Here is a 13,461-nt window from a genome sequence, read left to right as displayed (position 1 = left end):
GGTGGAAATGAGGAAGTTACTGAAGAAAAATGAAGAATTTATATGGAGCAGTGCATGTGAGAAGGAATTTTGTAGCATCAAGGAAGAAATGGACTTGGCAAAGGCGTTGAAACGTTTTGATACAAGAGGGGAAAAGTGTTGTCACTGTGGATGCCAGCGATAGCGGCGTCGGAGCAGAATTGTCCCAGATAAGTGATTATGGGCAGAATGAGATTATTGCTCATGCCTCTCGTGTATTAAAAGGGCCTGAAAGGAATTATTCAGTACTAGAAAAGGAAGCTCTCGCATGCCATTGGGCAGTAGAAAGTTTGGGCATCGAGTTTGTGATTTGAACTGTTCATAAGCCTCTTAAGTTTGAGTCGAAGGGTCTCAGTAGTGTGTCTACAAGAGTGGTAAGTTGGGTAACAAGACTACAATGTTATAAATGTAACATGGAAGTGATACCAGGACGTGATAACATCTTATCAGATTGACGCATCTGGGAGGTCATGAAGAAGAAGAGGAATGTCAAGAGGAAATGTCGGTGATGATTTATGTGAATTACGATGGCATTGTGACTAAGGGTAGTGGCTAGAACCCATGGACAAGGATGAAGCTGTAAAGAATGTTAAGTTATGTTGAGATGGTTTGGCCACCCAAGGGCTTGTTAAACCAGAGAGAGAGAAATATCCTTTTGGGAGGTACAAAATGAGTTGTGTGATGTGGAAGACTTATTGTACCTTTGGGAGCACGTAGTTGTGCCCATGTACATTCGAGAGAAGATTATCAGTCTGGCGCATGAGGGACATATTGGTGTTACTCACACAAAGGCTGTACTAATTAGGAGAGTATTGGTTGTCCGGCTTTGACCGTGAAGTGGAAAGGCGACTAAATGGTTGTGTAGAAAGTCGGGGAAGGGAGTTGCAAAATCCCCACCGATAAATGTGCCTGGTAAAGTGCGATATGAATTGTCCATGGACATTTTGGGTCCTGCAGAAATTGGAAATGGTCGAGTTTTTTTTTTTTTGTACTTGTCAATTTGCTGTGCAGGTGGGTTGAATACAAGATAGTGAGAGAGACTCATGGTGAAAGGATAGTTGAATAATTGCAAGAAGTTTTCGCAAGGGAGGGGAATGCCCTGCAGCATTCTCATTGATAATGGCACGCAATTCGTTAGAGGTTGTTTCCAAGAGTATTTAAAAAGGTGTGGGATAAAGCATAAAATGGCTGCATTGCATCATCCAGAAGGAAATGGGATGGTGGAGAGAACAAATGGGTGCATAATGGATGCCATTAGAATGGCTGTTGCGTGTGGCAAATATTGGAGAGTGGCTCTATAGGAAAGGTTATATGCCTTGCGCAGGTCTCCACATGCAGACACCGAAATGAATCCGTTTGAACTAATGAGAGGTCGAAAGGCCAATACAAGAGTGGTGCCACCGTGGCTAGGAAGGGCCAGGGAATCTGACTCTGTGGTGGATGAGCTCAGAGGGGAGGGTTAAGGAAAGAAAAGAGAAATGGTTTGTGGAAGAGAATGCAAAAGGAAAAAAGGAATTAGATTTACAGCTTGGAGATTGGGTGAGGGTTTAGAAAGGAGTTGTGAAAGTAAAAGGAGATTCACTATAATCCAAACCGGTTTTGGTGGAAAGAGTGATGAAAGGTGCAGTGGTGGTCAGAGGAGAAGTTTGGAATAAGACTAGAATTGCAATGGTAAAGAAAAGGAATGTTGACAGGACAGGAGAGGATACGTGTTGTGGTGTAACTTATAAGGGATGATGGAACATGGAATGTGAGGGATCTAATGTGTACGGAAGAACTGCGTCCTGGGTTCTGATCAAGTCGGTTGAAGAGACTTGGATGAGGGAGGAGGCTGTGCTGGGGGCTGTTACCTGTATAACTTCAGTAAAAGAAATACAAAGCAATCTTTCTGTCTGGCATTAGCTTTATATCAGTTTCATGTATTAAATGTGAACTTCATCTTGACTAAAATAGAGAAAATTGGAGAAACACAAACATATGTAGTAATGCACAAGTCCGGATTAAGACTCTGTCAAAGAACTAATATTCTGTGTGAGGAGGGCTGTTTAAGAACCAGAACAGGGTTCCTGAATGATTGAACCAGGTGCTTTACTGCATCTTATAATGGACTCTCTTATGCACAAGGATATTCTGTTTCCTAATAATTTGCCATGTGATGTGGTGTGCTTAGGTAATTTATTTGAGTTTTGCTTTTTTTTACTTTCAGACTAGACCATCTTTGAAATATTAGATAAAACAATGTGGACCTTCCTATAGAGGTTCAAAGTTATAATGCACTTGTCCCCATATTGCTTTTTTTGGTAAAGCAAAGTGGTCCTTGTACATTTAGATTGCTGTATTGTGCCCTTTGGTCGCCTACAGACCACATTAGACTGCTGTTATTGTGCCTTTTGGTCGCCTACAGACCACATTAGATTGCTGTATTGTGCCCTTTGGTCGCCTACAGACCACATTAGACTGCTGTATTGTGCCTTTTGGTCGCCTACAGACCACATTAGACTGCTGTATTGTGCCCAGGATCACCTACAGACTACATTAGACTGCTGTATTGTGCCTTTTGGTCGCCTACAGACCACATTAGACTGCTGTATTGTGCCCAGGATCACCTACAGACTACATTAGACTGCTGTATTGTGCCTTTTGGTCGCATACAGACCACTTTGAGGAGTTAGCACTGTGCCTTATGGTCGCAGCTCGCCCTGACACTAATCCAATATGCAAACTTGGTTGCCCCTCATCATGTTCCCGTTCTGCATTCTCCCCAACCACACACCCTGCTTGGCCCACTACTACTGGCCCCATAATAACGGTCTCAGCAAGCCGGCATGCCCCCGGCATCACCCTATCCCATGTCCTACACCGTTCCTTCCCTCTACTCCCCCATTCCCAAACAGCGCAAGTCTTACTCCCAGGACCTATCTGAATACCATCAAGCGGCATGCTATCAGCCCTGATCCAATCTCACATGTATTGCCCACAGCAGAGTCACCTTACCACAGCCATACCAAAAAATTCTCTAACCCCGTGACAGGTGTAGCAAGACACTTCCGATTAAGGTCTCGCACCTTCAACCACCCCAACCCAGTCAAATATGAACACACACCTCCCAAACAAATTAAGCCCAGAGTACCTCCCCCTCATCAAAATCATACTCCTAGCCAGAAACCCAACACTACTTCCAAACCAGCTCCGGACACCCCCAATAAATTACTATCCACCTTTAAAGGAGCGCTTATCAATGCCCGTTCCTTAGGGGCGCATGCTATAGAAGTTCACGACCTCATTATGGAATCACAGCTCGACATACTAGTAGTCACAGAGTCCTGGCTCCATCAAGCATCAGGTCCACTACTAACTCTGGCAATCCCATCCGACTACACCATATTCAGAACAGATAGGACCCACTCACAAGGAGGCGGTGTTGCTATTATAGCCAAGACTAAATTACAGCTTAGATCTTGTCCCATTGAAAGTATTGAAGGGTACGAAACACTACTCGCAAATTTTCCCATAAATGCCAAAACCACTATTAATTTAATAGTAATTTATAGAGCACCTAGCCCCAACAACCACCCAGAGATTGAAATTCCGTTGCTATTAGCTCCACTAATAAATACATCATCCTGGGTGACCTTAACCTAGGTTTCAATGACAGCCAAGATGCCAAAGCAGAATCACTGCACTCCGCCCTGAAGGACATGGGTTTCAGCCAACTAGTTAATGCACCCACACATATCAAAGGCAGGACTCTTGATTGGATCCTCTCCCTTAATACCCCCGTAACCATTGAGGTCATCTCCCCTCTTACTTGGACCGATCACCATAACATTGTATTTACAATCAATCCCTCCGAACCCACACAAAAGAAACCTAAAACTGTGATTACCTATGAAACTAGAAACGCCCGCAAACTCACGCCAGAAAACTTCACGCCTCCTCTTTCAAAACTTCTAGCTTCTACCTCGATCACCAGTGACAACCCCTGCCTCCTAGCAGACATATATCACAACTGCCTCACTGCAACCATTAATGCTATAGCACCGCTCACCACCAAGGCAAAACGCTCAGACAAGCGATCTAGCTTCTGGTTCAATGATGATCTTATCGCCCTCAGAAGAACCAAACGCGCGTGTGAACATGCCTACAGAAAGCATCCTACTGCAGAGGCAGAAAAAGCCTACCAAGAAATAAACAAAACCTATAAAACAGCTACTATTACCTACAAATCTAATGCGTATAATAATAGGATCAGCAATGCTACTTCAGATACCAAGGAATTATTTGCCATTCTAAAAGAATTGGAAAACCCCACTCCAGCCATAAACCCAACCATCCCCAGTAAGGAATGGTGCACCACTATACAAGACGCACTAACAGCCAAAATTGAACTACTCCAAATAAAAATCACTTCCAAAAAACAATCACTAGCCAACAAACCTGCCCTCCTTAACCTAAATCGACCACATCAGGAATTCACCAGCGCCCCATTCCATTTCACACCAGTATCCCAAAATGTAGTGTTTGACACCATCGCCAAACTTAAAGCCTCCAACTGCAAAGGCGATTCTGTCCCCGCATCAGTAGTCAAATCCTGCGCTCACACCCTCACCCCCATTATCACCAACTTCGTCAACGCTTCCTTCAATACTAACCTAGTACCAGCTAGTATTAAAGAAGCCTGGGTCACCCCTCTCCTGAAAAAACTTACCCTAGACCCCACTGTGCCCACTAATTACAGGCCAATAACAACTGTCCCATTTCTCCTCAAAATATTGGATAAATTAGCATACAACCAAGTCCAAACTCACCTCGAACAAAACCACCTCCTTGGCACGAGGCAATCAGGCTTCCGCCCCAACCATAGCACAGAAACGGCGCTCCTTGACTTAAAAATCCAGATGGATACCATCAGAGACTCAGGGAAACTCTGCATCCTCCTCCTACTCGATCTCTCCGCAGCGTTTGATTTAGTAGACCATAATAAACTGTGCGCCACACTAGCGAAAGACTTCAACTTCTCCACCGAAGCTACTACCTGGATCAAATCCTTTCTTGCTGACCGCACCTCCAGGGTCGCCATAGGTAAACAAGCCGCCAACCCCATCATAGTACCCATTGGTGTCCCCCAAGGTTCCTGTCTCTCACCAACATTATACAATGCATACACTAAACTCCTCTTCTCAGCGCTAGACGACATGGGTGTCATCTACACCAACTTTGCAGATGACACCCAGATCCTCATCCCCTTATCGGGAGACTACACTCAAGACACCGACACTATCAACAAAATATATGCCATAATCCAAAATTGGATGGCACTAAATAGCCTCTGTCTCAATGATGAGAAGACTGAGGTTCTCATTGTGGGCTCCCAATCCAAAATAGAAGTATTACATCCTGATTACTCATCCATCAACATTGATGGCACAAACATAACAGTACTCAAACAAGTGAAAACACTAGGTGTCTACCTTGATGCCAACCTCACCATGACCAAGCACATCAACGCCCTCTCTTCCTCTACATCCTACACCGCAAAACTTATTGCTCTCAGTCGCCAATTCTTGACACCCACCAATTGTATCACGCTGGCAAGAGCTTTAATCTTATCCAGGCTCGACTACTGCAACATACTCTACCTGGGTACCTCAAAAGCCAATCTAAACAAACTACAGCTTATCCAAAATAAAGCCCTTCGGGCGGCCCTTGGAATAAGGAAGTCAGATCATATCTCAAATATTAGAAGAAACCATCACTGGCTCCCCATCAAAGCCAGGGTCACATTCAAAGCTCTGTGCGTCACATTCAAATGCATCCACTCATGTGTCCCCATCTACCTCAACCACACCATCACCAGAAAAGTATCTAAGAGGCCCCTCAGATCTAACAGTCAATTACTCCTAGCTATCCCCCGCTACAAGACAACCAAGGCAGGAGGCAGTAGTTTCCAATACCTCGCACCCACATATTGGAACACTCTTCCCCTCCCCATCAAAAATGAGCAAACATTCTCAGGTTTCAAGAAATCCCTGAAAACGTGGCTATTTAACCAAGACTAAAAAATCCCCCTCCATGCTTCAGGAAATATCATTGTACTGAAACCCTGCATTTAATGTCTTCGTGTATGATTATTTTGTATTCACATGCACTGCGCCCGATTGGCAAAGTCCAAGAAATGTTTTAACCAAGCTGTCTGTAACATCGCCGTGGTACCCAAGGGTTTGGGCGAGTAATAAATGCAATAAATAAATAAATAAAAATAAATAAATAAAATTTGTTTAAAATTCACCAATAGCGGAAATACCTTATTGGGAGTTGATGCTATTTCTCCAGGCAGTTGAATTTCTAAACATTTACCATTTTTCATTGTTTTGTTTCTAGGTGGATTGGACAGTGTGGAATATTATGACATCAAACTCAATGAATGGAAGATGGTATCTCCAATGCCCTGGAAAGGGGTAACTGTGAAATGTGCCGCAGTTGACTCTGTGCTCTATGTATTGGCTGGCTTTCAAGGTGTTGGACGGTTGGGTCACATATTAGAATACAACACTGAAACAGACAAGTGGGTTGCCAACTCTAAAGTCCGTGCTTTCCCAGTAACCAGCTGTTTAATATGTTTGGTTGACACTTGTGGAGCCAATGAAGAAACCTTTGAAACCTGAAGACTGCTCAAGAGACAGAAGGAATCTATATTTTAAATGCATTGCCACGCTTCGTTTCAGTCAGTCTGGTCGGACTGAAAAAAATACCATGATTTGGAATCATGACTGTTGGATTATATTTTTATTTTTTTTAAATGCAGTCTTGCAAAGGTCCAGCATCAGCTTGATAAATATACAGGTTACTCACCAAGTACAGCCATTCAGAGTTGTCAGCAGTCAAAATGTGTGGAGATTTTTTACTGTACCCCAATTGAATATTTAACAGCATATGCAAAACAAGTGGACAAAAGAAGATATCCAGTGAAATTGGATGCTTCAAAAGAACATTTATTCTAAAGCAGTTTTGTCTGATCTAATGCTAAGTGAATCTGTGATGCCATTTGCTAGATGAGCTGGTCTGTTAATACTGTTGTGTTGTCATAATGATAATGGGAACATTCATTTAATCTTTCCCCCACAGCACAGTTGTTTCTGTGTGCATTTGTATATCAATATCTAGGAATTGAATGTTCTCTATTACATGGAGATGACCCAGTGAAGGTATTGCATTGGCAGTTGGTTATGTTGTCCAGCAACCTCTGAAATGTTTTCAAGTACTCTTTTTGCGGTCTTTGAAATTCAGCTTTCACTCCAATGCTTGTCCACTTCTAGCTCGATGTGCCTGAGGGAAATCGGTAAGAAAGGTTGGGCGTGGAATATGTTTTACAGTGATGATGAGAGATTACATACTTCATGATAGTTTACTAATTAACACAAACTATTTAAAACCCCAGTTAATTGAAAAGATAAAACCCAATGTTTATGAAGTTTTTATTTAAATGTTTGTATTGCTTTTTTTATATGTCGGTGTCCTCATTTTATTGTATTGTCGTATCAAAGCAAAGCCTATCCATTTGAACAAGACATTCCCTCAAAGTATGACAAAAAGCAAAGTTTAGAAAATAAATGGAGGTGATATTTGGTTGTCTAGTCCTTACAGCCTTTGCTGTTTTTCTGCATACACCCCCAGCTGTTTAGTGGTATTTTATTTAATCTCTTATGCCTATAAGCAATTAAGATTTTGATAATCCGGTGTTGCGTTCCTTTTTGAAAGACTGGTAGGCCATTTACATCTAGCACACTTTCATAAAACATTTGAAAAGCAAAACGAGCAGACCATGATGGTGAGGAATTTTGAAAAATGTTCATTATGACTTCACAAAGAAATTTCAAGTGTGGACTCGAATTCCATCTTGATTTGAAAACCTTTTGTTTCATTGTCTTCAGTTATATCCACATCTTAAACGGGATTAAAGATGAATTTATTTTATCCACCATCATCGTCCAATGTACACATGACCAGAAGGAAAACAAAATGAACATAGTTATCAAATTATTATTCCCATACACTAGTAAAGAAAAATATTCACTACCTTGAGGGTGAACACTCCTTTATAAAAAGTCATAATTTCTAGAGTCATGTCAACATTATTCTTAATACAGTAGCATATGAGGATTTCTAAGCATGTTCTGACTTCCATTCATATAATGGCAGCAATGTCCCGCTGTATGAGTTAAAGCATAGGGAAATCTTGGGTAACTCTAGAAGCTGAAACGAGCCATATGACACTGTAAGGACAAACATTGTGACCAATCTCCTCTTGAGCTTTTTGTCATGCTTCATAATTTTAGGATTTTTTTAAATGGAAGAATATGTTCGAACAAAGTTCTCCCCCTGTATATGGCTTTCTGGTTGATTAAATATTTGTTTTTCCTAAAGCTTTTGTCTTCGTAAGAATTGATTGATATGATATGGCATTTGTAACGCGCCTATACACAAGTGTTTCAAGGCGCGACGATGCAGGGGGGGGGGACAAAGGGAGACAGACATCAATCCTACTAGGCCAGGTGTCATTCGGATTGTGCAAGGGTAGGGGGACTGGGGAAAAAGTGCAAGGGGAGAGGGGAAAGTGCAGTACATGGTTAGTAGAATACAGATAAATAATAGGGCCAGCTGGTGGCAAGTGCAAGGTAAGTGCCGGGAGAAGGGGCTGTAGGATACAGAGATAGTCCCGTAGTGCAGGTAGGCAGTGCAGGGAAGAGTTGCTGGGCCAAAGACCGAGATCGGTGAGTGGCTCAGTTGCAGATTCGGTGCAGGTTCAGTGATTTTAGCAGGGGAGAGAGGGAGAGAAAACGGAGGCAAAGAGGAAGGTTTTGAGGTGCTTCCGGAACCGGAGATGGTTCTCCTCAAGTTCCAGGGAGGCAGGAAGGCTGTTCCAGAGGGAGGCTCCTGCTGCGGAGAGAGATCTACCCCCAGCTCATTGCTTGGAGAAGCGGCTGACCCTGAGGTAGTTGGAGGTGGATGAGCGAAGAGCTTGAGAAGGAAGATATTTAGGAAGAGAGAGTTGAAGGTATTTTAGCCCAAGGCCCCAGAAGGCCTTGTGGGCAATGCAGAGGGTTTTGAACTTAATCCTCGCAGCCACTGGGAGCCAGTGTAGTGATTTCAGTCCTGGAGAGATACGGTCCCTGGGCTTGAGGCCAAGGAAAAGTCTTGCAGTCCTGTTCTGGATGAGTTGCAAAGGTCGCAGAGTAGAGGCAGGAAGATTTAGATAGGCTGTTACAGTAGTCCAGCTTCGAGAGAACCAGGGCTCTGGAGACAGTGAGCTTCTGGGGGAAGGAGAGGAAAGGAAGGATACCTCTGAGGAGATGTAGATGGTAATGTGACTTCTTAGAGATGTCAGATTTGTGAGGAGAGAAAGAGAGTGTGGAGTCGAAGATGACCCTGAGGTTTTTTGCCTTGCAGGTAGGAGCATGAAGAGGGCCAAGGGAGCCCGGCCAGAGAGCTGCAGGGAAGGAGGTAGTGGGTGTGCCAATAAGTAGAATCTCAGTCTTACTGGCATTAAGGCAGAGGTTGTTGGCGGCACACCATTCCTGGATAGCAGAAAGACAGTCAGAGATGAGGGAAGGGGAAGAGGAGGCCGAGGGTAGCCTGAAAATGAGCTGGGTATCATCCACGTAGCACTGAAAGTTGGGACAGAGAGCGGCGATGCGGTGAGCAAGAAGTGCCAGATACTGTTTGAACAGCCAGGGGGAGAGGTTAGATCCCTGGGGGACACCACAGGTAGAGAAAAAGATGTCAGAGAGGAAGGAACCCAGTTGGACCTGGGAGGGTCGATTGGAGAGGAAGGAGGTCAGCCACGCCAAAGCTTGACCAGTGATACCCAGGTTATCACGGAGACGGTTGAGCAGGATGGTATGTTTGACAGTGTCAAAGGCAGAAGAGAGGTCGAGGAAAATGAGAACACAAGGGGTGTTAGAGTCAAGGTTTGAGAGCAGGTCCTCACGAATATTCAGGAGAGCAGTTTCCGTGCTTCTGGCAGCTCTGAAGCCAGACTGATGGTCATGAAGACTACCAACAGATTCAGCATGGAGATTAAGCTGGGAGATGGCCAGTTTCTCCAGGAGCTTGCCCAGGAAGGGAGTGATAGAGATTGGGCGATAGTTAGCTGGGCAGGAGGGATCGGAGGAGGGTTTCTTAAGAAGGGGGTGCACAAGGGAGTGCTTGAGGGGGGATGGGAAGACTCCAGAGGCGAAGGAGTGATTGCAGAAGTCAGCCAGGGCAGGCGCCAGGGAGTCGATGTGGTCCTTGATAGTTTTGGAGGAACAGGGGTGGACCTGTTTTGACGAGACTTTCATAGATCGGACTTGTCTCAAAACCTTGTCAGCAGAAAAAAGGGGAAAGGCAGAGAAGGAGGGAGGAGGAGGAGTGGCTGCAGAAGGGCCATAGGGAGAGCAGGGAATAGAGGAGGGGAGGTGACAGGAGAGTGAGGACGGGATGTCCTGAGTTTTTTAAATGAAGTGAGAGGCCAATGCCGTGCAGAGGGCCTGGGAGGGGACAGGAGAGGTGGAGACTGCAGCAGGGTTGGCCAGCTCCTTGTAGATTTTAAAGAGGTCGGCCGAATTGTTAGATGCCTCAGAGATGCGGGCTTGGATAAGGGCTCTCTTCTTAGTAAGAACGGAGAGCCGGTATTTACTTTGGAGCAGGCGGCAGGCCAGTTTGTCAGAGGATGAACATGAAGCATGCCATTTCCTCTCTGCCACCCTGCACTTGCGTTTAAGGGTGACGAGATGTGAGTCATACCAGGAGTTACATTTGGCTTTGGGCTTCAGGCGGATTCTCATGACAGGGGCAAGGATATCTAGGGTATCAGATATAGCAGAGTGGGGAGTGGAGGGTGGAGAGGGCTGTGTCAGGGTGGGAGTCAGCCGAAGGGGGAGGAGGGGCGAGAAGGTGGTAGAGAAAGCCCCAAATGACACGCGCTTCATGGGTCGGATGACCGCGAAGGTGGGTGGCAGTGATGAGGTTGGCTTTGCCTGTGGGGTAGGGAAGGTGAGGTGGGAGGATAGGAGAAAGTGATCACTCCAGGAGAGAGGGACAGAGAGGGGAAGGTCAGAAGGGATCAGAGCATCAAGAGTGTGCCCTGCAGAATGGGTCGGCCCAGACGGGAGAATAGAGTGAGAGAGAGTCGCAGAGGTTGCGAAAGAGTCCAGAGGGAGGACAGGAGGCATCAAGGTGGATATTGAAGTCTCCAAGAAAGAGGAGTTGAGTGGTTGAGTACAGGAGTGAGGAGGAGAGGTCAGCCCACTCAGAGAGGAAGGAGGACATTTGATAGTAGCCACGGTAAGGGAATGGCTAAGAGAGAGAGAGAGAGAGAGTCGGCATTGTTTCAAGCTTTGTTAGTCACTTTTATGAATGTGCCTTTCAAGAAATCCCTGTATAAAATCCCAATTTAAAAAAAGATTTTTTTGTAAGGTAATAGAGACTTCCCCCTCCCTATCTGTTGGAGAGGTACTTCATAAGTATTTTCGAATTATTCTTGTTGCAGAATGATGCGGAGTGATTTGAGCCCAGGCTCCCCAAAGCAAGAGCTGTAAATAAGAGCTATATATCTGAAGAGGACCCCATGAAGTGGGAAGATAGTTAATGGCCTATGCTGGCCATTGGTATACAGTTGCTCTGGATGCAACAAGCTGCTATGGAATGTACTAACGCCAGTCAAAGGAACTAATTATCTAATTCCTTCATTAACAATGAAGTTTTACAATACAGTTTCTCAATAAATGCAGCTGTCTGCTGCCTTTACTTCTCAACTTGCACCATATTACTAATTGCTATTAGTTGGGCAAGCATTCCCCTACCACATTATACTATTTAATTTATTGCATCATCCCACAGATTCCTCATCTGGATGGATCTCACCAACAAATCTCGACGGGGAGCGTTGTATGGTTCAACACCTTCCTCGGCTCTCTTGCTTCTCTACCCTGGACATGACGTCGGTATTCATACTTATAGTACCGACTACCTCAGTTTATTTTTTCTGCACACTCAGCAGGCTGTATCTGAACGATCTTGAACACATTTTTAATTGAGCGCCACTATGCTGGGCCCCAGTCATCAAGTTGTAAGCACTGCTGAGACTGCAGCACCAAGATGTCCCTCACCAACCTGCACAATATATGTGGTTTCTGACGGCGGGCCACAACATAACGGTGTGTCTTGTCGCAGTCTATGATTCCGAAAGCCTTGCGGGAATGCACGGCTAAGTTGGAGTCAGGACTAGCCCTTCGAAGTCGCCAGCCCACTTGGCTGCAAAGTCTTCTGAGGCCAACACTGAAGAGCAGACCCCGGAGAAAGAGGATACGAGAGGGCAGGCACCATAAAAAGGTTGAAGAGATCCCACTCCTCTTTTTCTTCTTCCTGCAAGAAAAAGAAAGCACAGGCGGAATGATGGCAACTCGTCAACCGAGAGGCGTAAGCCCGAACCGTCCAAGGGGCGTCTAGAGTAGAGTTTGAGGAATTTAAGCAGCAAATGCTTGACCTTTTCACCAATGCCATGACCAAGTATGGTTTCGGCCTCAACATTGGGGGCTTGCCCAACTGCAGCGCATGAGAAAGCCAGAAAGAAGGTGATGGAGTCGGGTTGCACACCCTCGAATTGGGCTCATTCAAAGTCTGTTGTCGGTGTGTCAACTTTGACCGCTACTGTGGGGGACACTAGTGGCTTCATGTTGTAGCTGCTGCTTCACTCCGCCCTAGTCAAACTGGGCAACTCTGGGATTGCAAAGTCGAGGACGGATTATTTCCAGTCGATGCAAATTATTTTTGCCACTCCTCGACCCTGTGAGATTTTTTTTAAAGAAGCAAGCATAGCTTATAGAACTAAACTTTTGGGGCTCCACTAGCAAGCGGACTGTATATTTCCCTCGATTTCAAAATGCAGCAGGCAGCGCCATACATCCTAATGCACAATTTTGAAAAATTGATGAGAAGTGGTGGCAGTCCAAAGCTTGATGCCCCTTTGAGGCTGTTGGTACAATACAAATTGAAGGACATCACAGGCCCAGTGTCCCCAGTCTGAAACGCCTCTTTTGTTTAAAGCGGGCATTGTGGATCCCTTTATGGCACTGTGGCAGCGACCTTGCTTGACGCCAGCGGTTGACATGGAGCTTACCAAAAGATACAAGCCCACCCAGGGTGATCAACCTTTCCTTTCAGTGCCCTCAAGTCCCGAAGGTACAGTGGTTCAGCTTGTGACCGTCAACTTCTGACTGTCGACGTCATCCCTAGCGAATGATAGGAAGGGGTAAATAAAACAGTGAAGCCTTAGCCAAGAAGATCTTTGCATCGATTTACATGGTGCTGAAGACGCTGAATGCCTCTTGTGTCATTGCTAAGTGATCACATGTGGTGTCCGAGGCATCAGCGTGTTTACCAGAGGTGGGGTCAGAGAGTGCT

At 45.1% G+C, this 13,461-nt stretch overlaps 1 protein-coding gene across 1 annotated transcript in view; it reads left to right on the top strand.

Annotated features, from left to right (window-relative positions):
• The window catches only part of KLHL7 (kelch like family member 7), a gene marked incomplete in the record, with an annotated part of 773,580 nt that extends 765,139 nt beyond the window's left edge, over positions 1-8,441 (top strand). Inside the window, 1 exon segment of the mRNA XM_069648328.1 lies at positions 6,400-8,441. Coding sequence (XP_069504429.1) covers positions 6,400-6,427 — 28 coding nt within the window.
• Between the last annotated feature and the right edge of the window lie 5,020 nt (positions 8,442-13,461).

The sequence above is a fragment of the Ambystoma mexicanum genome, chromosome 2q, assembly GCF_040938575.1.
Source record: "Ambystoma mexicanum isolate Mex_15411 chromosome 2q, UKY_AmexF1_1, whole genome shotgun sequence".
In the NCBI taxonomy this organism is placed as follows: Eukaryota; Metazoa; Chordata; class Amphibia; order Caudata; family Ambystomatidae; genus Ambystoma; species Ambystoma mexicanum.
Note: the sequence above shows the minus strand (reverse complement) of the source record. Positions and strands in the feature narration are given on the sequence as shown.